Genomic DNA, 21,478 nt, shown 5'->3' with positions numbered 1-21,478 from the left:
CCTAACAATTTGTGTTTGGTGTCACATCCATATCATATTTTCAGTACACATATTTTAACTATAAAAGGATCAGAGAAGAATGCAGTCCACACACATCCAAAGAAGGTAATTTTCTAATAGGTCACCAAGATTAAGAAGGAATAAAGCCTATTTTATACAGCAGTCTTCTCAGAGGTATGTCAGTCTTAGGGTGGGAGGGTCAGTGAGGTTCTGCTGCACAGAGGGAGAGAGGGAGAGAGAGATAGAAAGATGCTGCAGAGGTAAAGCCTGGCAGGGATGGCCGCGATGTAGCCCGTTCATAGCACCGCCACTGTTTTTAGATGCTGGGAGCGGGACCGCAGAAGACAAACATGAATAGGGATGAAGGAGTGGTAGACCCTGATCAATTTTCAAAGGGTTGCGTTTGTGAGGAACTAGCTAAAATAAAAGTAGACAAATTGATGAGGCCGGATGGTGTACATCCGAAGGTGCTGAAAGAACTTAAGGAAGTTCTGGCGAGTCTTTAGAGCCAGGAGCGGTACCGGAGGACTGGAGAAGGGCGAATGCGGTCCCTCTCCAGAAAAGTGGAAGTAAGGAAGAAGTAAGGAATTACAGGCCGGTAAGTCAGACTTCTGTGGTAAGCAAATTAATGGAAACACTTAAAACAGAGAATGGTGAAGTTTCTTTAATCCTGTGGATTACAGAACGGAGGCAATATGGATTCATTAGAGGTAGGTCTTCTTAGACAAATCTGATCAATTTCTTTGACTGGGCGACAAGAAAATTGGATAGAGGAAGTGCGCTGGATGTAGTGTATTTAGATTTTAGCAAAGCCTTTGACAGTGTTCCACACAGACGTCTAATAAATAAACTGAGTTCTCTCAAGATGGGTCCCAAAGTGACAGGCTGGGTCAAGACTGGTTGAATGGAAGGTGACATAGTAATATAGTAGATGACGGCAGATAACGACCCGAATGGTCCATCAAGTCTGCCCAATCTGATTCAATTTAAATTTTTTAATTTTTTCTTCTTAGCTATTTCTGGACAAGAATCCAAAGCTCTACCCAATACTGTGCTTGGGTTCTAACTGTCGAAATCTCCGTCAAAACCTACTCCAGTCCATCTACACCCTCCCAGCCATTGAAGCCCTCTCCAGCCCATCCTCCACAAATGGCCATATACAGACACAGACCGTGCAAGTCTGCCCAGTACTGGCCTTAGTTCAATATTTAATATTATTTTCTGATTCTAGATCCTCTGTGTTCATCCCACGCTTCTTTGAACTCAGTCACCGTTTTCCTCTCCACCACCTCTCTTGGGAGCGCATTCCAGGCATCCATCACCCTCTCCGTAAAGTAGAATTTCCTAACATTGCTCTTGAATCTACCACCCCTCAACCTCAAATTATGTCCTCTGGTTTTACTATTTTCCTTTCTCTGGAAAAGATTTTGTTCTACGTTAATACCCTTCAAGTATTTGAATGTCTGAATCATATCTCCCCTGTCCCTCCTTTCCTCTAGGGCAGGAGTCTCAAAGTCCTTCCTTGAGGGCCGCAATCCAGTCGAGTTTTCAGGATTTCCCCAATGAATATGCCTGAGATCTATGTGCATGCACTGCTTTCAATGCATATTCATTGGTGAAATTTCGAAAACCCAACTGGATTGCGGCCCTCAAGGAGGAACTTTGAGATCCCTGCTCTAGATATACATATTCAGGGCTTCCAGTCTCTCCTCATACGTCTTCTGGCGCAAGCCTCCTATCATTTACGTCACCCTCCTTTGGACCGCTTCAAGTCTTAAGTCCTTCGCCAGATACGGTCTCCAAAACTGAACACAATACTCCAAGTGGGGCCTCACCAATGACCTATACAGGGGCATCAACATCTTCTTCCTTCTACTGGCTACACCTCTCTTTATACAGCCCAGCATCCTTCTGGCAGCAGCCACCGCCTTGTCACACTGTGACAGAGGGTAATGATCAATGGAGATCGCTCTGAGGAAAGGGATGTTACCAGGCCTCAAGGTTCTGTTCTTGGGCCTGTTATTTTTAACATTTTTATAAATGATATTGTTGCAGGGCTGTCGGGTAAGATTTGCCTCTTTGCGGATGATACCAAAATCTGCAATAGAGTAGATACCCAGGATGGAGTGAACAACATGAAGAAAGACCTGCTGAAGCTAAAATTTAATGCTAAGAAATGCAAGGTCATGTATTTGGGCTGTAAACACCCAAGGGAACAGTACAGTTTAGGGGGAAAAGAACTTATATGCACGACGGATGAGCGGGACTTGGATGCAATTGTATGAGATGATCTTAAGGTGGCCAAACAGGTTGAAAAGGTGACGGCGAAAGCTAGAAGGATGCTAGGGTGTATAGGAACAGGTATGGCTAGTAGGAAAAAGGAAGTATTGATGCACCTGTATGAAAGACTCTGGTGAGACCTCATTTAGAATACTGTGTACAATTCTAGAGACTGCACCTTCAAATAGATATAAAAAAGATGGAGTTGGTCCAGAGGAAGGCTACTAAAATGGTATGTTGTCTTCGCCATAAGGCGTTAAGGAGACAGACTTAAAGATCTCAATCTGTATACTTTGGAGGAAAGGCAGGAGAGGTGAGATATGATAGAGATGTTTAATTATCTATGTGATGTAAATGCGCATGAGTCGAGTCTCTTTCATTTGAAAGGAAGTTCTGGAATGAGAGGACATAGGATGAAGTTAAGAGGTGATAGGCTCCGGAGTAATCTAAGGAAATACTTTTTTACAGAAAGGGTGGTAGATGCATGGAACAAGTCTCCCAGAAGAGGTGGTGGGAACAAAAGACTATCTGATTTCAAGAAAGCCTGGGATAGGCACGTGGGATCTCATAGAGAGGAAGAGATAATGGTTACTGTAGATGGGCAGACTGGATGGCAATTTGGCCTTTATCTGCCATCATGTTTCTATGAAGCTTGTGCAGTTAAGGCAGAGCTTACAGGAATGGGGAAGTGATAGACAGAGCGGCAAAACTCATGGAAAAATTGAGTTCTTGCAGGGATGTGGACAAATTTGTCCCCGGGTCATTCTCTAGCTTGTAGCACCATTACACATTTTTGTTACATTGCCTATTTACTGAATGTTTTATTAGTATATTACATATGTATATATGTATTAATTTTTGTTATGTTTTAAGATTTTCTATTTTACATGTTTATGTTTTTATAATTATTATTGTTGGATCTCTGTTATTTTAAGCATTATGTTCATTAAGTCGTTTTAGCTGTATGATCTAGACGAGTGTATCGCACACTGTGTGTCGTGGTTCACCAGTGTGCTTCCTGAGATTTCAGGTGTGCCACGATACACTGGGAAGAGGAGATATGCCGGCGCTGGCTCACTGTCACTGTCTTTGCGAGAGGCACGTCCTATAATGCACATCCTGTAAGCAATCTACTGATGTGGCACCTCTTCTCTCTGCCGGCATTTCTCTCCATGCACCGACATCTGTGTGTCGAAGCCACGCATGCACATGATGTCATCACACCCATGCCACGCTGCACGTGGCGTCATCACGCTGACGCCAGCACACTTCCGGATGTCTTGAGCCAGGGACACTAGGTTTAGTGTAACCTGACTCAAAAAAAAGTTTGCAAAACACCGATCTAGACCTTTACCCTTGATGCAGTCCTATTTAGAGTGAAACGTGGTCCACTTCGGGTGTTTTTAAAGGAATTGTTAATAAAACTTCTGCATTTAACTACACTTGGGATGCGCTTTTTGTTTCTACATCTGCAAATCTATCTTATGCACATTTATTATGGATATCCTGAAAATCTGCATGACTAGATATGCCCCAAGGACTAAGTTTATAATCACTGCTATACTAGGACTTTACTCAATAGATGCTGATTGATGCTGTGGATGTTTGCATCTGCTTGGAAGCAGAGTATAAATATTAGTGCACAAAATATACTGTACATGGATTTTATAAAGTACATGCAAACACCTAACCCCCTAGGGCAGGGATAGGGGACGCCCGTCCTCGAGAGCCGTATTCCAGTCGGGTTTTCTCCAATGAATATGCATGAGATCAATGTGCATATTCATTGGGGAAATCCTGAAACCCGACTGGAATACGGCTCTCGAGGACCGGAGTTCCCTACCCCTGCCCTAGGACATTCCCCAGATTGTGAAGGCATGTATGTGTCTTGGAAAGGAGACTCTTTAGTTTGGAGTAGAACTTTATTCACTTTCATTAACTTTTCTTGACAATCATAAGAAACATTGTTCATCTGCAGATTTGCACACTGAATAACCATTAAAAAAACCCCCACTCACTTAATTCCATAATTAGGATAGCTGAAACACACATTCCTCAACACAAATGCATGTACACATAAACAATGCAAAGCTACACATCACCCAAAAACGAATAAAGATTGATAAAAGCTTTTCCCCCCTATAGAACAGGGTCCGCATCACTCTGCCCATAAGGGGAATAGGTCAACAGGGTAAGACAAGTGTGTTACTTGTACAGGCTAAGCCCCATAACAATGAAGAATTATTTTTTCAAATAAAATCTGAACTCTTTGTTAGCATATAGAATTATATTTAATGACTATATTGCTCCAAGTATAGCATAAGAAAATTTTAAATGAATTCAAAGTTACTTTAGAAGTTTAGATAATGGTAGCCCATGCTGGTCTTCAAATTCTGTAAGCTGATCCACAGGAGTGGCCTAATTGTTAATGCAGTGGGCTGGAAACCTGAAGTACTGGGTTTGATTCCCACTGCAACTCCCTGTAACTAGGCAAGTCATTTAAACCTCCATTGCCCCAAGAACAAAAACTTGGATTGTGAGCCCAATAGGGATAGAGAAAGCACATTGCGAGCTTACTTAAGTATGGCAGGGCGAACAAGAAGTGTGAAGACTGCAAGCAAGATTGGCTTTCCCTACACAGAGGTGATCCGGGAGGTGACCTCAGCCTACACACAGACGGAGGAGAACGAAACACCGGGGAAGGAGGTCTCCGTGCAGACCGAGGCCATCCCGCGGCAGTTCAATACGGCCTCTACACAAACAGAGGAGGTCGTCCAACAGGAAGACATCATCATGCAGGAATTACAGAGCCTCAGGGAGGAGGTGAAACGCCTGAGAGACATTAGAGATGACGAGGCCTACATCGATGGATTAGTGCAGGAGCTGTCCCACATCACCGAACAGACCCGTGACAGGTCCCTCACTGAGACACCAGGGCCGTCGACGCCGAGTCCAACTGTCGGAATCCAGGAGATGGCTGGAGACACTGACTCCTGGCAGTTAGTGACCTCCTCCACAGGTAAACGTAGGAGAACTCCCCCCCCATCTACAATTTCTTCACCTTCTTATTCTTTCTCTTACCAGGGTAGCTCCACTTCAACTCCACAACTCAACCTGAAGAAGAACAGATTTCAGGTCTTGCAAGAAGGGACTATCGACGTGAAGCAGGAAGAGCCTACCAACGTTCAACAAACGACCCCATCTCCGGCCACAACAGATCGACCCCCCCAAAAGAAGCGCAGAGTAATAGTCATCGGGGATTCCATGCTGAGAGGCACCGAGGGACCAATATGCAGACCGGATATGCAGTCGAGGGAGGTCTGCTGCCTGCCAGGAGCCAGAATACGGGACGTGACCGCCAGACTTGATAGACTTCTCAGCCCCCAGGACCACTTTCCCATGCTGCTTATCCATGTCGGAACTAATGACACTGCCAGTAATGTGCCGGAGGACATAGCTAGAGACTTCGGAGCTCTGGGAGATAAGCTGAAGCAGTCAGGATCACAGGTAGTATTCTCCTCTATTCTTCCTGTTAGGGGCAAGGGAAGGGACAGAGACGAACGCATCCTGAAGACAAACGAATGGCTACAACGATGGTGCCGAGAAATGAACTTCGGATTCCTACATCATGGAGAGGCACTACAGGGACTCCAGGGACCAGACGGACTTCACCTGACCAGCAGAGGTAAGAACATCTTCGGACACCGTTTAGCCCGCCTACTTCGGAGGGCTTTAAACTAGGTAAGTCGGGGGAGGGTACCCACTTATATAACAGTGCAGTAAGAATCAATCCTGATGTGGTGATCCAAAACTGCGCTTCTAAGTCCGAGGTAAGTACCCTCACTGCTAAAGGTTCACTAGGAAACACTCTGAGTCAGATAGGAATCTCTGTACAAAGGTGTAATAAACGCACAGAGTGGAGAGCTATGTATGTCAATGCACATAGTTTAGGGAATAAATTTCTAGAACTGGAAACAGAAATTGTGAATGCCAACCTAGATGTGGTGGCAATATCAGAAACATGGTTCACGGACTCCCATGGGTGGGATACAACTATACCAGGATACAACCTGCTTCGACAAGTCAGGAAGGGTAAGCTAGGAGGAGGGGTAGCAATTTACATCAAAGAGAACATCAGGGTAACCAGGATCACAGATGTTAAGTACACCGGGGAATCCATCTGGGTCAACCTAGCCAGAGGTGGAGAAAAGTGCTTGTACCTTGGTGTGGTATACAGACCTCCAAAACAAACAGAGGACAAGGATAACGAATTGATTGAAGACATTGAAAATATTACTCTACGGGGGGACACTGTTCTGCTAGGGGACTTCAACATGCCCGATGTAGACTGGAACACACTCTCAGCAACAACTTGTGGTAGCAGGAGGATTTTGACGTCCATGATGGGAGTACAGCTCAAACAAATGGTACTAGAGCCCACTAGGGCCGAGGCCATCCTAGACCTCATACTTACAAACGGCGAGAGTGTCTCGGAGGTCTCAGTGGGAGAAACGCTAGCTACCAGTGACCATAACATGGTATGGTTCAACCTCAGGAAAGGTTTCCCTAAATCACAAACCAAAACGAGAGTACTCAATTTCCGGGGCACTAATTTCGCATGTATGGGAGATTTCGTCCAGCAGACGCTGCAGGATCAAAAAGCAACTGATAATGTGGAAGCCATGTGGTCAAACCTGAAATTGACCCTACAAGAGGCAACTATCCGCTACATAAAATTGGTACATAAACAACAAAGAAACAAAAAACCCCGATGGTTCACTGAAGAGGTCTCACATCTCGTCAAGGAGAAAAAAAGAGCATTTCTTTCATACAAACGTACGGGAACAAGTGAAGCTAACACTGAATATAGGGCCAGGTCTGCAGCAGTCAAAACAGCAGTCAGGGAGGCCAAGCTTGCAGTGGAAGAAACTCTAGCAAAGAACATTAAGAAAGGGGACAAATCCTTCTTCAGGTACATTAGCGACAGGAAAAAAAACACAAATGGAATAACACGCCTCAGAACACCAGACGGGAATTACGCGGAAACAGATTCCGATAAAGCCAAACTACTGAATGAATACTTCTGCTCGGTTTTTACCTGCGAGGCACCAGGGCAAGGGCCACATCTGGAAGCAATGTCAAGCGCGGAAGACCGATTTCAGAATTTTGAGTTCACACCAGCTGATGTCTACAGCGAATTGTCAAGACTCCAGGTGAGCAAAGCTATGGGTCCAGACGAATTGCACCCAAGAGTGCTCAGAGAGCTGTGCGAGGTCCTGGCGGAACCGTTAGCCATGCTCTTCAATCTCTCCCTAAAGAAGGGGAGGGTCCCCCAGGATTGGAAAACAGCGAATGTTGTTCCTCTGCATAAAAAGGGTTGCAGGGTAGAGGCTGCGAATTACCGACCAGTGAGTCTCACATCGATAGTATGTAAAATCATGGAAACACTAATTAAACGTAAGTTGGACACGATCTTGGATGAGGGGAATCTTAGGGATCCTAATCAACATGGATTCACTAAGGGTAGGTCGTGTCAATCCAACCTCATCAGCTTCTTTGATTGGGTAACAGGAAAGTTGGACTCAGGAGAGTCTCTGGACATAGTATACTTGGATTTCAGCAAAGCTTTTGACAGCGTCCCACACCGCAGGCTACTAAATAAGATGAAATCAATGGGGTTGGGCGAGACGATAACCGCATGGGTCAATGATTGGCTGAGTGGTAGACTTCAGAGGGTAATGGTCAATGGTACCCTTTCTGAAACATCAGAGGTAACCAGCGGAGTGCCGCAGGGCTCGGTCCTGGGTCCTCTCCTTTTTAACATATTCATAAGGGACTTGACACTAGGGCTACAGGGTAAAGCAACGTTATTCGCCGACAATGCAAAACTGTGCAACATAGTAAGTGAAAGCTTTTTACAGGATAGTATGACACAGGACCTTCGTACGTTGGAAAACTGGTCCTCGACATGGCAGCTAGGCTTCAATGCTATGAAATGTAAGGTCATGCACCTCGGTAGCAGAAATCCGTGCAGAACTTACACCCTAAATGGAGAAACATTAGCCACAACCTCAGCAGAACGAGATTTGGGAGTAATCATCAGTGCAGACATGAAGGCTGCCAAGCAGGTAGAGAAGGCCACATCCAAGGCAAGGCAAATGATGGGATGTATCAAAAGAAGTTTCGTCAGTCGGAAACCAGAAGTCATAATGCCGCTGTACAGGACCATGGTGAGACCTCATCTGGAGTACTGTGTGCAGTTCTGGAGGCCACATTACCGTAAAGACGTGATTAGAATCGAGTCGGTTCAGCGGATGGCCACTAGGATGATCTTGGGGTTCAAGGGTCTCTCGTATGAAGAGAGACTGAGCAGACTGCGGCTCTACACTCTAGAGGAACGCAGGGAGAGAGGGGACATGATTGAGACATTTAAATACATCACAGGACGGGTCGAGGTGGAAGATGTCATCCTCTTGCCCAGGGGACCCTCGACCACAAGAGGGCATCCGCTTAAACTCAGAGGAGGGAAGTTTAGTAGTGACACCAGGAAGTATTTTTTCACGGAAAGGGTGGTAGATCACTGGAATAAGCTTCCGGTGCAGGTGGTCGAGGCCACCGGCGTGCTTGACTTTAAAAGTAAATGGGACATGTACGTGGGATCCCTACATAGCACGAATCACTAGCATCTAGACTTATCGGGGTGGGTTAGTGGAGTGGGCAGACTTGATGGGCTATGGCCCTTTTCTGCCGTCATCTTTCTATGTTTCTATGGAATCAAGGGTGAAATACTCATGTGGATTAAAAACTGGCTTGCAGATAGGAAACAGAGAGTGGGGGTAAATGGACAATACTTGGGTTCGGTGCTTGGACCCGTGCTCTTCAACGACCTGGAAACTGGTACGACAAGTGAGGTGATTAAATTTGCAGCCGATACGAAGTTATTCAGAATAGTGAAGACGCAGGAGGATTGTGAAGATCTGCAACGCGACATAACCACACTCAAGAAATGGGCAGCAACATGGCAAAAGCACAGTTACTTACCGTAACAGGTGTTATCCAGGGACAGCAGGCAGATATTCTTGACTGATGGGTGACGGCACCGACGGAGCCCCGGTACGGACAATTTTAGAGTGATTGCACTCTAAGAACTTGGAAAGTTCTGGCATGCCGCACCGCGCACGCGCGAGTGCCTTCCCGCCCGACAGAGGCGCGCGGTCCCCAGTTAAGATAAGCCAGCTAAGAAGCCAACCCGGGGAGGTGGGAGGGACGCAAGAATATCTGCCTGCTGTCCCTGGATAACACCTGTTACGGTAAGTAACTGTGCTTTATCCCAGGACAAGCAGGCAGCTATTCTTGACTGATGGGTGACCTCCAAGCTAACAAAAAGAGGGATGGAGGGAAGGTTGGCCATTATGAAAACAAATTTTGCAAAACAGATTGGCCGAAGTGTCCATCCCGTCTGGAGAAAGCATCCAGACAATAATGAGATGTAAAAGTATGAACTGAGGACCAAGTAGCAGCCTTGCAGATTTCCTCAATAGGAGTGGAACGGAGGAAAGCTACAGATGCTGCCATAGCTCGGACTTTATGGGCCGTGACAGAACCTTCCAGTGTCAGTCCGGTCTGAGCATAACAAAAAGAAATGCACGCTGCCAGCCAATTAGACAACGTACGTTTAGAAACAGGACGTCCCAATTTATTCGGATCAAAGGACAGAAAGAGTTGGGGAACTGATCTGTGGGGTTTCGTACGCTCTAGATAGTAAGCTAGAGCCCTCTTACAATCCAAAGTATGCAGAGCTTGTTCCCCAGAATGAGAATGAGGTTTTGGAAAGAAAATAGGCAAAACAATGGATTGGTTGAGATGGAATTCAGAGACAACCTTAGGGAGAAACTTTGGATGCGTACGCAGAACCACCTTGTCATGGTGAAAGACCGTAAAAGGTGGATCTGCAACCAGTGCATGAAGCTCACTGACCCTCCTGGCAGAGGTAAGAGCAATAAGAAAAAGTACCTTCCAAGTGAGAAACTTGAAAGAAGCGGTAGCCAAAGGTTCAAATGGAGGCTTCATCAAGGCGGAAAGAACCACATTGAGATCCCAGATAACAGGAGGGGCTTTAAGAGGTGGTTTCACATTAAAAAGACCCCGCATGAACCTGGACACCAGGGGATGAGCTGATAGAAGTTTTCCATGGATCGGCTCATGAAAAGCAGCAATGGCACTGAGGTGGACTCTGATGGAAGAAGACTTAAGGCCAGAGTCAGACAAAGAAAGCAAATAATCCAACAACGTCTCCACTGCCAGGGAAGTTGGATCAAGATGATGAAGAAGACACCAGGAAGAAAATCTCGTCCACTTCTGATGGTAACATTGCAGAGTGGCTGGCTTCCTGGAGGCATCTAGAATGGAACGAACGGGCTGAGACAAAAGCGTATCATGAGAAGTCAGCCCGAGAGATACCAAGCCGTCAGGTGCAGAGACTGGAGGTTGGGATGTAGAAGGGTCTCCTGATGCTGTGTAAGCAGAGAAGGATACAGTGGAAGAAGAAAAGGTTCCCTGGAACTGAGTTGAAGTAGAAGGGAGAACCAATGTTGTCTGGGCCACCTCGGAGCAATCAGAATCATGGTGGCTCGTTCCCTCTTGAGCTTGAATAAGGTTCTCAACATGAGAGGCAGAGGAGGGAAAGCGTACAGGAACAGATTTGACCAATCGAGGAGAAATGCATCCGCTGCCAGACGGTGAGGAGAGTAGAGTCTGGAGCAGAATAGGGGCAGCTGGTGATTGTGAGGAGCTGCAAAGAGGTCTATCTGAGGAGTGCCCCATTGAGCGAAGATAGACTGTAGAGTTACAGGATCGAGTGTCCACTCGTGAGGTTGGAGAATTCTGCTGAGCTTGTCCGCTAAGGAATTCTGTTCTCCCTGAATGTAGATAGCTTTCAGGAAGAGATGGTGATCTATGGCCCAAGTCCAGATCTTCTGTGCTTCCTGGCACAAGAGGCGAGAGCCTGTCCCCCCTTGCTTGTTGATGTAGTACATGGCCACTTGATTGTCCGTGCACAGCAGAAGGACCTGAGGAAAGAGAAGATGTTGGAAGGCCTTGAGGGCATAAAACATCGCTCTGAGTTCCAGGAAATTGATGTGATGTTTCTTTTCCTGGGCTGTCCAAAGACCTTGAGTCTGGAACTCGTTCAAATGAGCTCCCCATGCATAAGGAGAGGCGTCGGTGGTGATGACTAGTTGATGAGGAGGCTGATGGAACAGAAGACCTCTGGATAGATTTGAGGATACCAACCACCATTGTAGAGATTGACGAAGAGATGATGTCACAAAGATGTGTCGTGAGCAAGGATCCGTCGCTTGGGACCACTGAGTAGCAAGGGTCCATTGAGGAGTTCGCAGGTGAAGACGTACGAGGGGTGCGACATGAACTGTGGATGCCATGTGACCCAAGAGTATCATCATTTGCTTGGCAGAGATGGAATGTTGTGGAAGTACCTGCTGACATAGAGACTGAAGAGTCTGAAGACGGTTGGATGGTAGAAATGCTCTCATGAGGAGTGTGTCCAATATTGCTCCAATGAATTGGAGTCTTTGAGTGGGAATGAGATGAGACTTGGGTAGATTGATCTCGAATCCTAATATTTGAAGAAACTGGATGGTTTGGTTGGTGGCCAGGAGAACTGCTGGAGCGGATGTGGCCTTGATTAACCAGTCGTCCAGGTAAGGAAATACCTGAAGGTGGTGAGAGCGCAGAAAAGCAGCTACCACGATGAGACATTTGGTGAACACCCTTGGAGAGGAAGCAAGACCGAAGGGCAGCACCTTGTACTGGTAATGACATTGATTGATCATGAAATGGAGATACTGTCTTGAAGTCACATTGATTGGTATGTGAGTGTATGCCTCTTTGAGATCGAGGGAGCATAGCCAGTCGTCTTGGTTGAGAAGAGGATAAAGAATGGCTAAGGAAAGCATCTTGAATTTTTCCTTTACCAGATGTTTGTTGAGATCGCGAAGATCTAGAATTGGTCTAAGATCTCCTGTTTTTTTGGGGACTAGAAAATAACGGGAGTAGAATCCCTGACCCTTTTGATCTAGAGGCACTTCTTCTATAGCATTTAGAAGAAGGAGGGATTGAACTTCCTGAATGAGAAGGGCAGATTGAGGACTGTTCAAAGCAGACTCTTTTGGCAGGTTTTGGGATGGAAGAGTCTGAAAGTTGAGAGAGTAGCCCTGGCGGATGATGTTGAGGACCCATTGGTCCGAAGTGATAACTTCCCACCGGCTGAGGAATAGAGAGAGACGACCTCCTATAGGTTGAGGCAGGAGAGCAGATATAGGAGTACTGGCTATACTTTGGAGAAGTAAGTCAAAAGGGCTGTGTCTTCTGCTGTGGAGTTGGCTTTACAGGCTGCTGTTGCTGTTGTTGCCTGGGAGGCTGACGCTGTTGCTGCCGTTGACGCCTGGGTTGCTGAGCAGTTGTTGACAATGGCCGAGCTGTGAAACGGCGTTGATAGGCTGACTGTTGTCTAAAAGGCCTTGTTGGGGGAGGCTTTTTCTTATTTTTAAGAAGGGTATCCCAACGTGTTTCATGAGCCGACAGCTTTTGAGTAGTCGAATCCATGGATTCTCCGAAAAGCTCATCCCCTAGGCATGGGGTGTTGGCTAACCGATCTTGATGATTAACATCAAGTTCAGATACCCGAAGCCAGGCCAGGCGACGCATTGCCACAGACATTGCTGTCGCTCTGGATGTAAGTTCAAAGGTGTCATAAATGGATCTAACCATGAACTTACGCAACTGAAACAGAGAAGACAAGCAATGGTGGAAAGATTGTTGTTTCCGTTGAGGAAGGTATTTTTCAAAGGAAGCCATGGTGGTAAGGAGATGTTTCAAATAGAAAGAAAAATGAAAGCCATAATTTCCAGCTCTATTTGCCAACATTGCATTTTGGTAGAGCATCTTACCAAATTTATCCATGGCTTTGCCCTCTCTGCCAGGAGGAACAGAAGCATATACACTGGCTCCTGCAGATTTTTTAAGGGTGGATTCGACAAGTAAAGATTCATGAGGAAGTTGTGGTTTGTCGAACCCAGGAATGGGAATTACTTTGTACAGAGAGTCTAACTTACGTGGGGCCCCTGGAACCGTTAAGGGAGTCTCTAAATTCTTGTAAAAAGTCTCCCTCAAGATGTCGTGAAGAGGGAGCTTCAAATATTCCTTTGGAGGTTGGTCAAAATCCAGGGCGTCCAGAAAAGCTTTAGACTTTTTGGATTCAGCCTCCAAAGGAATAGATAGAGAATCACACATATCTTTCAGGAAACTGGAGAAAGATGAAGTGTCATGCTTAGAGGACGGGTCATGTACAGCAGACTCCTCATCTGAGGAACATTCTCCTTCAGAGAGAAAAGGCTCTTCTGAATCTCCCCACAGATCAGGATCCCTGACATGGGGAGAACGATCTCGAGACTCAGGGGTAGTTGGGTCTGCATGCCGGGTCTTGCGCACCGACTTACCCGATCTCATCGACATCGACCCAGGCGATGTAATCGGTTGCACCGGAGCCGAAGTTTGCACCGATTGATGCTGAGCCCTCGGCTCCGGCGCAAGGACTGGCATCGATGTCGATGAGGTGGAGTGAATCGGTACCGAGGGAGTGGATACCGACAATATAGGTTGCTCCACTATCGGTACCGGCTCAGTGCGGACCGGCACCGGAAGGTTCGGTGCCAGGATCGATGGAAGGAGCTGTTGCAATTGCTGCTTGAGCTGTTCCTGGAGAATGGCCGTAATACGGTCATCAAGGGATGGCACCGGTACCGCTTTTTTCTTCTGCGGTACCTGCGGTGCCGCTCGACGCCCCGGAGATGAGGAGCCCGATGTCGAGGGACTCACCTCAATAGGGGCGGAGCGCTTCCGCTGGCGCCTCACAGTCGGCAGGATTGGACTCACTGCACTCGAGACCGGAGGATGTTCCAGCGGGGAAGGCTTCTTAGCCGGCTTACCTGCATGTTGGGACGCCGGTGCGGAATCTCGCGGCGTCGAAGAAGAGGGTGCCGACTGAACCGGTGCCGAAGTCGGAGTCGATGGAACGGGATCGGACATCTCGGCACCGAAAAGTAATCGCTGTTGTATTTGGCGATTTTTTAATGTTCTCTTTTTCAGTGTGGCACAGCGGGTGCAGGTGGAGGCCTGATGCTCAGGACCCAAACACTGTAAGCACCAGTTGTGTGGGTCCGTGAGAGATATGGGCCGCGCACACCGCTGGCACTTTTTAAAACCTGGCTGAGGGGGCATGAACGTGAACACCGCTTCAGCCAAATCGAAGGCCGAGGCTTCGATGGTGGCAGAAGGCCCCGCAGGGGAAAAGCCAAATTGAATGAAAAAACAAAAGTTTTTTTTTTTTTTTTTTTTGAAAATAATGAAAGAAAAAGAAAGAGGCAAAAGCCAAAAAGGTTTACGCGAGCGGGAAGGCAAGTTCAAAAAATTTTCAACAGCCGTTGAAAAAACGCGTCTTCTTAGCTCCGCGGAAACTAAGAAACTGGGGACCGCGCGCCTCTGTCGGGCGGGAAGGCACTCGCGCGTGCGCGGTGCGGCATGCCAGAACTTTCCAAGTTCTTAGAGTGCAATCACTCTAAAATTGTCCGTACCGGGGCTCCGTCGGTGCCGTCACCCATCAGTCAAGAATAGCTGCCTGCTTGTCCTGGGATAATGAGGTTTAACGTGGATAAGTGTAAGGTGATGCATGTCGGTGACAAAATTATTATACACAAATACAGGATATCTGGCGCAGTACTTGGAGAGACCCCCCCCCCCCCCAGGAAAGAGACTTGGGAGTACTTGTCGACAAGTCAATGAAGCCATCCGCGCAATGTGTGGCGGCGGCGAAAAGGGCAAACAGAATGCTAGGAATGATTAAGAAGAGGATCACAAACAGATCGGAGAAGGCTATCATGCCACAGTACCGGGCCATGGTATGCCCTCACCTGGAATACTGTGTCCTGCACTGGTCACCGTACATGAAGAAGGACAAAGTACTACTCGAAAGGGTCCAGAGAAGAGCGACTAAAATGGTTAAGGGGTTGGAGGAATTGCCGTACAGTGAGAGATTAGAGAAGCTGGGCCTCTTCTCCCTTTAAAAGAGGAGTCAGAGGGGACATGATCAAAACATTCAAGATAATGAAGACAGGTTGTTCACCCTCTCCAAGGTAGAGAGAACGAGAAGGCACTCTCTAAAGTTAAAAGGGGATAAATTCCGTACAAACGTAAGGAAGTTCTTCTTCACTCAGAGAGTGGTGGAAAACTGGAATGCTCTTCCGGAGGCTGTTATAGGGGAAAACACCCTCCAGGGATTCAAGACCAAGTTTGACAAGTTCCTTCTGAACCAGAGCGTACGCATGTAAGGCTAGACTCAGTTAGGGCACTGGTCTTTGACCTAAGGGCCGCCGCATGAGCGGACTGCTGGGCACGATGGACCACTCTGGTCTGACCCAGCAGCGGCAATTCTTATGTTATGTATATAATAATTGATTATCACAGAAAGGTGGTATATCAAATCCCATTCCCCTTCCTCTTCCCCCTTTTAGGATATCCACACTGAATATGCATAAGATGCACTTGTGTTTATGGAGCTGTGCATGCAAATACATCGCATGCATATTCAGTGTGGATATCTTGAAAACTCAACTGTTTGTAGCACTTGAGGACCAGAGATGCTGACGCCTGTTTTAGATTCAACAATTAAGGGCACACAGCTGTAAATAGGTACCCAATCAATAAAATGCAAGGCTCTCAAATTAGCGTTTGTCTCTTGCTAATGGACAGGTGGGATCTAGCATTCAAAGTGCAGATTCCCGTGCATCATCTAATAGGAAAAATAGATTATATACTTACCCTGGTAAGCTCTTTTCCAGAAAATAGTTGAGACATTCTAGAAAAGTGGGTTGTGTCCCAATAGCTGTGTGCTCTAGGCACAAGGAATCCAATCCAGATTTTTTCTGTGACTCTGCTCTACTTCAGTGTGATCTCTAGCTCCACCTGCAGTTAGTACCCAAGCACTGAGAGTCACCTTATAAACGTGAAGTAGAGAGACTCATGGTAATGAAGTCCATAAACAATTGTTCTGCTCAAGAATTAATATAACATGAACTGTAAACAGGTAACAAATGTGTCAAAGGAGCTCAGAAATGACTCCTGCAGAAAACAATGACATATATACAAAGTCTTCCCAGCCCAAGGGCCGACAGGCATCCAAGAATTGATTTGGAGAAGCATAAATGGCCAGGAGGCAGGCGTAGGAAGGACAAGGCGGAGTCTATAATGTCTCACCTATCTACTGGAAGAGCTTACCAAGGCAAGTACATAATTTATTTTTCTTGTGTAATAGGTGAGACATTCTAGACAAGTGGGACGTACCAAAGTAGTCCCGAAATCCTAGTGCAGGCTTACTGCGCTGGCCCGTAAAACCGAGGACCCAAAGAGTCCTGTTTGACCGCCACATCCACTCTGGAAAACTTGGCAAACATGTGCAAAGAGGACCACATTGTTGTTATGCAGATCTCCTCTGGGAAGACCACACTAGCTTCGGCCCTGATAAAATGTGCCTTAATGGAGACGGGAGACTATGTCCCTGATAGAATATAGGCTGACAAAAGGAACCTATGGATCCATCCGGTTATTGGGGCCTTGGATTCGAGAGCTGGTCTGAAGGAATCAGCCCAAACAGATGGTCCGAGAGATGAAACTTGTTAGTGACCTCCAAATAGCGAGGGAGTACTCTGTGTACATCCAGCTTCCTAGAACCCATAGGCTGAAAAACAGGCGAACATATATCCTGATTAACATGGAAAGCCGAAATCAACTTCGGCAGGAAAGAAGGAACCATGCGCAAGGAAAGACTAGACAACGAGAATCGGAAGAACGGCTCTCTACAAGAAATAGCATGAAATTATGAGATATCTCACTGAAGTAACATCAACCAGAAAGACAGTCTTGAGAGACAAGGCCAAGAGGGAAGCATCTCAAATAGGCACTAAGGGAGCTTTGGAAAGGCCAGACAGCATCAGGTTTATGTCCCACAAAGGAAACGGTAGTTTAATCAGTGGTCTAATGCAAAGAACCCCTTTCAGAAATCTGGCAATGGCAGGGTGAGATGCCAAAGACTAATGACTGTCCTAGGCTCTGAAACAAGAGAGCCCAGTCACTGGGACTTGAAGGGATGCTACAGGAAGGCTTTTACCTAGATCAGCCAAAATCAGAGCGGAATTCTGCTCAATCTGTTCCTGGTCACATCAATGCTGATGCCTTGGCATAGGCAGACAGTAGTCGACTGCATAGACAAGAAGCATGACAATAACTACCTCCTAATAGCCTTTGTGGGCTAAAGCTGTGCATTCAAGAGCCATGCTATAAGAGCAAAGCGACCTGGGCCCTCCTTGGAGACCGGACCCTGAGAAAACAGGTCCAAAGGGGTGCGGAATTGAAGGCTGCGACTCCGAAGATGTAGCAGATCTACATACCACAGCCTGCGAGGCTAGTCTGGAGCCATCAGAATAATAAGGCCCAGATGGGTCAGTATCTGCCGAATGACTCGACCTGTTATGGGCCAGGGAGGAAAGACATACAGGAGAATCCCCTGAGGCCAAGGCTGCATGAGAACATCAAGACTTTGCTGCTGGGCTTGGATATTCTGACTGAATAATTGAGGCATCTTCTTGTTCAGTGCTATGGCCAAGATGATGAAGTGGGGCCAACCCTAGCACTGTAGAATGGCTTGGAACACCACTTAGAACAGTTCCCACATGCCCATATCCAAAGCCTGTCTACTGAGGAAGTCATCTGGAACATTGTCGACTCCCACCACATGTACTGCAGAAAGCGACTGTAGAAGACATACCACCCACAGAAATAGAAGGTGTACCTCCTGAGCCAGAGGTTATCTTGGTCTCTCCCTGGCAAGAGACTTAGGCCATTGCTGTTGTGTTGTCAAAGAAGACTCTGACCGCTTGGCCCTCCAGAAAGTTCTGGAAATGCACCCAAGCCAGCCGAATGGCTCTCAGCTTCAGAAAGTCGATCGTCCATTTCCTCTGGGAGAGATTCCAACCCCGTTGAATGGGACAACGATTACAGTGGGCTCCCTAGCACCAAAGGTTGGTTATCTATCATCATTACAACTCAGAAGTCAATCCTCAGCTATACACCCCTGCAGAGCAACTGTGGGAGAAGCCACCAAGCCATGCTGGTCCGAGCCTCCAGAGTCCAGGAAGACTAGACTGTAACACATCCAATGAGAAAAGAAGCCAAATGAGAAAAGAAGGAATGCTGGAGAGGTCACCTGTGCTCTCTCACCCAAGGAACCACATTCAACATGGCTGCCAGGGACCTTAGGACCTGACGACAGTCCCATACCGATGGAGTTGGCTCCTTCAAAAAGGAAGAAACTGAGAACACAGCTACTGTCTATTTGCCTCTGGAAGATAGACGTGGCAGCAAACCATGACTAACAGAACATCCACAAATATTCCAGAGACTGCATAGGCATCAGACAGCTCTGTCTGGAGCTCACAATCCAACCAAGGTCCTTCAGAACAGGGACCACCGGATCCCACTATATGACAATCTTCAGCCAACAAAGGAGCTCTTATCAGGCAATAGTCCATGTAAGGGTGTACTGGCAGACCCTTTCGCAAATAAGCTGCCACAACTGGCATCACCTTGGTGAAGGTATGGGAAGCCGTTGCCAGTCTGAAGGGTAGAGCCGAGCACTAGCAATGAGATATATATATATATATATCTCTATATATTTTCCAAACATCAAACCACAAGCATGTGTGGTGGGCTGGAAATATCGAAATGTGCAAGTAAGCTTCAGTGAGCTCCAGAGAGGCAAGGAAGTATTTGGAGCATCTGCCTGAGCCTGAGAGATTGGGCGGCCCTGGCTCTATAGCTTGAATATCCAGCGGTTTGCACCTTGAGCGCTGTGGCTGGTCAACCTGTGGGAGAGTCCACAAACCAATCTGTCAGAGGCCAGGCAATTCCAATTTGAAGCCTGACTGAAGAATGTCCAAAGACCCACTGGTTGGATGAAATGTCAGCCCAGGCTGGCAGAAAAACAGAGTCTGCCCCCCCTATCTGTAGAAGGGCATACCTCAGCCTGGCAGCATTGCGCCTTTTTGTGTGGAATGGGAGGCAGATGACTGGGTTTGCTTGCAGATGGAGTACCGCTGCAGGGATCTCTGGGAAAATCTCTGAGATGTGGCAATCATATACAAGCAGAATCGCCTGAAGCAACGAAAAATGAGAGCGTCAAGAACCTCTACAGGTTCTGGGTCTGCTATACGGTAGGGGCTTAGGGTGACGGTCCACCATAGAAATCATAAGAATAGCCTTACTGGGTCAGACCAGTTGTCCATGAGATCATCAAACAAAAACTGCTCCTTAAAGGAAAATTTAGCCAAAGGAGCCTTATAAGTGGAATCAGCAACTCACTGTCAGATCCAGAGCATCCTGTGAGCAGAAATGGAGTACCCCGGCACCTTGGCCAGTACTCGAATAAGAAGCCAAAAGAAGTATAAGAGCCAGCTCCACAGCTCTTACAGTAGCTGGAATCAAGAGAACCACTGCCTCATGCTGAGAATGCCTTCATGATACTGATCTTCGGGGTTGCCAGTCAGAAACTATGTCTGACTGCACCACACCATGCCTGACTGCACCTACACCCCTGTGGACTGACGGATGCGCTCAGGAATGAGCAGAGTTGTGGAACGCAGCTGGCACCCTGCAAGACACCGCCAAGTCTCCTAGGTATGCCCAACAGCCTGCGCCGAACATCATCCAGCAGTAGAAGCATGGACAGCCCAAACTCCTTAGAAGCAGGCTGGCTAACAGTTACCACCAGGTATTGGCCTGTCATCTGCAAACCAAAGTTTGTGAGTTTTCCACGTACGTAGAGCTGAAGAATCATTCCAAGCACAAGAAATCCTGAAAAAAGGGATGAAAAACACCACATAAAATAATAAAAAGGAGAGAGCAGAACAAGCACACTCCTGCTGGCACACGTGCAGAAGGGAAAAACTGCAGGTGGATCTAGAGAGAACAATGAAGTAGAGCAGACTCAAAGAAAAAATATGGATTGGATTCTTTCTGCGGCAATTGAGACACAACTCACTTGTCTAGAATGTTTCACCTATTGCACTGGAAAAGATTAACAGCAAAGCAACAGATGTTAACAAAGACAACAAGAGCATACTTGTGGTTAAACATTTGCCAGCTATTCCTTATGTGGCTTGGAGAAAACTCAGCACAGAGGAGGATTTCACCTACCCAGGAGCAGCAGCTTAGTCAGAGTCTCTGAATGATCCACATAATCTTGGAGAGTGAAAGAAGCTGAAGGAAGGACTGGCTCCGCTAATATCTGCAGAGCTTCATCTTCAGAAATTTCATCCAAAGGACTCAAGGGAGGTGGCTCCTCCAAGTCTGGAAGCAGACATAGCAAGTCAAATGAGTCTCCCTCAATTTATAAAGCTCAACAGTACAGGTACAACATAACATAACAAAAAAAGTACAGGTACAACATAACATAACAATCTGCTTCTATACTGCAGTACCGTGAAGCTCTATGCGGTTTACAAAAGCAAAAAATAGTTACAATTCAATGGAATGTCTTAATTGCCTAAGTAAACAGATATGAATGTCTCCTAAACAGATGTCTCCTAAATTCTTGATAGGTACTGGAAGTCGTAATTAAAAGATTTAGATCTTTGTCCCAAGATGCCTGAAAGGATAAGAGACGATGATGGTATCTTTTAAATTTATACCCTCTAACAGATAGAAAAGTGAAATTTGCATGTGAGCGTCTGGTATGTTTACTGTTGGCAAATGAAATATTCTTAAGATAATTTGGTAAGTCCAAACAGTTTTATAGCAAATATAGCCAAACTTGAACTTGACCCAGGCCTCCGCTGGCAGCCAAAGCAACTCACAAAAAGAGGGAGTAATGTGGTTGAACTTTTTCAACTTGAAAATAAGTACGACTGCTGCATTTTGGATGATGCACAATCTTTGCATATTCTTTTGTGTACTCGTCAGGTGGACAATATTACAATAGTCCAATTGACCCAAGAGTCAGAAAGATGAGGCATCAAACAAAGTATGCTCTGTTGGAATGCAGCTTCCATAATTTATGAAAACCCTTCCTAAC

General features: G+C 46.5%; 1 protein-coding gene across 1 annotated transcript in view; it reads right to left on the bottom strand.

The window, feature by feature from the left end:
• Positions 1 to 21,478, bottom strand: part of MTERF3 (mitochondrial transcription termination factor 3) — a 90,348-nt gene that overhangs the window by 43,648 nt on the left and 25,222 nt on the right. The window contains exon 4 of the mRNA XM_033933166.1: positions 20,602 to 20,754. Within this exon, the coding sequence (XP_033789057.1) occupies positions 20,602 to 20,754 (153 nt within the window). The remainder of the gene's footprint in view (positions 1 to 20,601; positions 20,755 to 21,478) is intronic.

The sequence above is a fragment of the Geotrypetes seraphini genome, chromosome 2 (assembly GCF_902459505.1).
Source record: "Geotrypetes seraphini chromosome 2, aGeoSer1.1, whole genome shotgun sequence".
In the NCBI taxonomy this organism is placed as follows: Eukaryota; Metazoa; Chordata; class Amphibia; order Gymnophiona; family Dermophiidae; genus Geotrypetes; species Geotrypetes seraphini.
Note: the sequence above shows the minus strand (reverse complement) of the source record. Positions and strands in the feature narration are given on the sequence as shown.